This window comes from Crocuta crocuta, unplaced genomic scaffold (assembly GCF_008692635.1).
Source record: "Crocuta crocuta isolate KB4526 unplaced genomic scaffold, BGI_CrCroc_1.0 scaffold1304, whole genome shotgun sequence".
Lineage (NCBI taxonomy): Eukaryota > Metazoa > Chordata > Mammalia > Carnivora > Hyaenidae > Crocuta > Crocuta crocuta.
The window spans coordinates 650,806-654,439 of NW_027531278.1; the positions used below are offsets into that span (position 1 = coordinate 650,806).

General features: G+C 49.6%; 1 protein-coding gene across 1 annotated transcript in view; it reads right to left on the reverse strand.

Annotated features, from left to right (window-relative positions):
* CD99L2 (CD99 molecule like 2) overlaps positions 1-2,979 on the reverse strand; it is a 92,217-nt gene extending 89,238 nt beyond the window's left edge. The window contains exons 1-2 of the mRNA XM_077771208.1: positions 2,919-2,979; positions 2,684-2,839 (exon numbers count right to left, since the gene is read on the reverse strand). Coding sequence (XP_077627334.1) covers positions 2,684-2,839; positions 2,919-2,979 — 217 coding nt within the window. The remainder of the gene's footprint in view (positions 1-2,683; positions 2,840-2,918) is intronic.
* Positions 2,980-3,634: the final 655 nt, after the last annotated feature.

The window sequence follows — 3,634 nt, forward strand, 5'->3', positions numbered from 1 at the left end:
TGATGAATGAGCTGAAAGCTCAAGTTCACATCTGCAGAGACGATGTGAAAACGTGCTCAATGATCGACAGACGCGCTGCAGTCCTTTCCCGTGAACCCCCGCAAACGGAGTCCATCTCTGGGGCTGGGCGAAATCAGATTCCAACACTGCCCTGAACCGCAAAATGCTCGCCGCAGCCTTTGACGTGAACACCCTCCAGAAGGGCTCCAGCTGCAGCCAGCTTTCCAGGACAAAGAGCTCCACTGCTCTCCCGAGTGGCAGAGCTGCGGCGTCGAGCCTGTCCCCGCCATTAGTCAGCAAGGGCTGCCCCGGGTCACATCCTCCTTAGAGGACCACCTACCCCCAGTGTGCCCCAGGCAGACTTCCTAGTCTCTCCACCCCTCGCCCTGCTCCGCCAGAACCTCCAGAGATACCACCACCACCAGTGGCTCCCGCCCTCTGAGCCATAGTAGGGGGCGGGGGTCTCCCTGACATAGACCCGACATCTTTTCCCTTATGATTTACATCCGTTGCTCTGAATGCTGGGGCTAGAAAAACAAAACATATAAGGAGTGAGTGGTTGTCCTGATTTTCAGGCAGTACTTATCCAATGACACTACCTACCTGGAGAAGTAACAAATAGCTAGTAGGGAACACACACTATATATACAACATATTCCGGACATTTCCCCCTTATTTTTTATTTCTCACAACTTCCTGCATCACCTCAATAATTAATGAGGGAAAAGGAGCAAAAGCGGAGGTTGCTTGAGGTTGGGGAGTTAACCAGCTATGGTCCCACGGTGTCAACGAGGCAGGGAAACCACTAGGAACCCCAGTGAATGAATGGCTGAGAACGTGTGCTTTGCAGCCAGACAGAGTTGAGATCCTGGCTGCACCAATAAAGGTTACGGTGACGGTTATATGATATGAGAAATGGGTGACCTGAGAGACCATGAGCATAGAGGCATTCTTGTTAGTCTTGTAACAGCTTAAAAAAATAGTGGCTACTGTGAGGTTGAGCACTTACTATGTACTCCAGGCTGCAGATATGTCCCCAGTCTTTCCCACAACTCTGGGATGTTCCAGGCCATTCTCTCGTGCTCTGGCCTCAGTGGTCACATCTGTACCAGGAGGGCACTATACATGATAGTCTTTAAAGTCCCTGCAGGCTCTGAGGCGCAAACTCCAGCACCTATATACTCATCCACACTGGGAAGGCATGGGGAGGAGGTGAGGAAAATGCACTCACTGTGCGATAGACAGTCACACCCAAATGGAGCTCTACCTGGTAAATGTGCATGGAGATGCCTAAATCCCACCAGCAAAGCAGTGGCCACGGTATAATATGCAGGAAGGCTATTCTATAGTTCAGGGGTAGTTGTAGGCCAAATCCAGCCCACCTGCCTATTTGTACAGCCTGCAAAAAAAAAAAAAAAGTGTTTTTTTGCATTTTTCAATGGTTGAAAAGATCAAAAAAAGGTTATTTTGTGACATGGTAAGTTACACAAAATGCAAATTTCAGGGTCCATGAAGTTGCTGGTAACAGCCACACCCATCCATTTCTGTATTGTCTATGGCTGGTTTTGTGCTACCATATCAGAGTTGAGTAGTTACAACAGAGACCATGGACCCTGCAAAGCCTGACATCTCTACCACACAGCCCTTTACAGAAAAAGTTTGCCAGCCTCCATTTCAGCAGATTGAACTATGCCAGCGATGAATGTTAACAGGTGTGGCATGGGACCTAAAGAGTGTGCTCCTCCAAAGCACGGAATGAGCACACGACGTGACAACAGCAATAAGAACCAACAGAAAAGGATGATGTTTACCATGTGCCAAGAGACACCCACTCAAAAAACAAAACAAAACAAAACAAAACAAAACCACTAATCAAAATACTGCAAGTGTCTGAGGTCAGTTAGCCTATCAGATAACTCTCCCTATTAAAATGATTCATCTGGGTCTGGCTTTTCTCTCAGTCTCTTATATGTTAGGTTAGTGTGAGTCTGAGAGGGCTGATGATATCAAGGCCCTGATCCTTGCCAGGCTGAAGTCTAGCCTGAGACTTAGTGAGCCTCTCAGTCAAGTAGCTGTTACTCTACTGCATTGCAATTGAACATGGAGTTGATTTACATTCAGGAAATTCTACACTTAGAAACCATGATTCTGTGTACCGACATCCTGTACCATATACACTTACATACACTTTCCACTATGAATGCTAGGATCAACTCCTGGCCATATGCCTGCCTTTTTTCCATACTAGCCCCTTGACCCCACCCTCCTGCTCCTTCTCACCCCTTCCTGAACTTCTTATACCCTTAAAATTGTCACCAGTTGGTAAGCCGTTTGGCCTGAGAAGCTCCTCTCCCCAAACACCCACCTATCCTTAGCTGTGACCCAGGCACAGAAGTGTGGCACAGACAAATGGCCACCAGGCTCATCTAGAGGTGCAGGAGAGTCACGAAGGAGGCTGGGACAGCTTCTACTAACCCAAGGTAGGATTCTGAGGGCTAGCCCCTCTTTCCGCCACTCCCCAATCTGCCCCCCCATCCTCATTGCACACCATATCCTTGGGATGACGAGTTCTAAATCCCAAACGGCTGTTACCTCACTGTCACCAGTTCAGGGTTGTTCCCGTTCTTGCTCCCAAATGCCAGAAACCCCTCCTTGTCATGTCCCCCAAGGGGGCCTCACTGACCCATGGCCAAAGTCAGCCCCAGCTGGTGGTACCAGTTCACCAGGGCCCTTGGAATGGCTTTGCCACCAGCTCTAGCACGGTTGAGGGTACCCATCTTGAAAGCACCACTGGCCATGTCAGGAATGCCGCTTCCTGGGAAACCGACCCCCTGCCGATCTTTGGGGCACCAGAGTAGAGAGGGAGTTCACGTGCAGAAAGGGGCAGGGACAAAGCCCTTGCCCCAATTCCAGCTCACCCGTTGGTCCCTGGGACTCAAGGCAGGTCAGCAGCATTCCTGGCTTCAGCAGCCCTTCCATAGCTTCCTCTCTCCTGCCATGGCCTGGGACCCTAATCCCTCAAACCAAACCAGGATGTGGGGCCCTGCTCCACGGCAGGTGGGAAAGGGAAACCACCCTCTCCCCTCCTGCTCCCCACTGTGCGGGCGAGACAAAGCCTCCCTGCATATCAAACAGCCAGCTGCAGGGAGGGGAGCGCTGCGGGCCACGCAAGTTCCCAAGATGCCAGACATCACACCCAAGTCTTTACCAGTCCCAGGCAACATAAGAAAAATGAGGTTGTTGTGGCAAGTTATCCCCCATAAGGTTAGAGTACTGTCCTTCACTCCAAAATCATGGATTTTTGCGTGGTATACAAAAGTCCTTTATATCCCGAAGAGATAATAGTGTTTTGTTTAATGTGCTTATTTTGCCGAATAAAAAGTTAGTAATCCTATCTGTCCCTAAATTAAAAGAAAGGAATGTGGAGTGCCTGGGTGGCTCAGTGGGTTAAGCATCTGACTTGATTTTGGGTCACGTCATGATCTCCCGGTCCCAGTCCCGTGTCAGGCTCTGCATTGAGCACAGTGCCTGCTTGAGATTCTCTCTCTCCTTCTCTCTCTCTGCGCCTCCCCAACTCCAGCTGTCTCTCTCTTCTCTCTCTCTCTCTCTCTCTCAAAAATATAAAAATATTTTT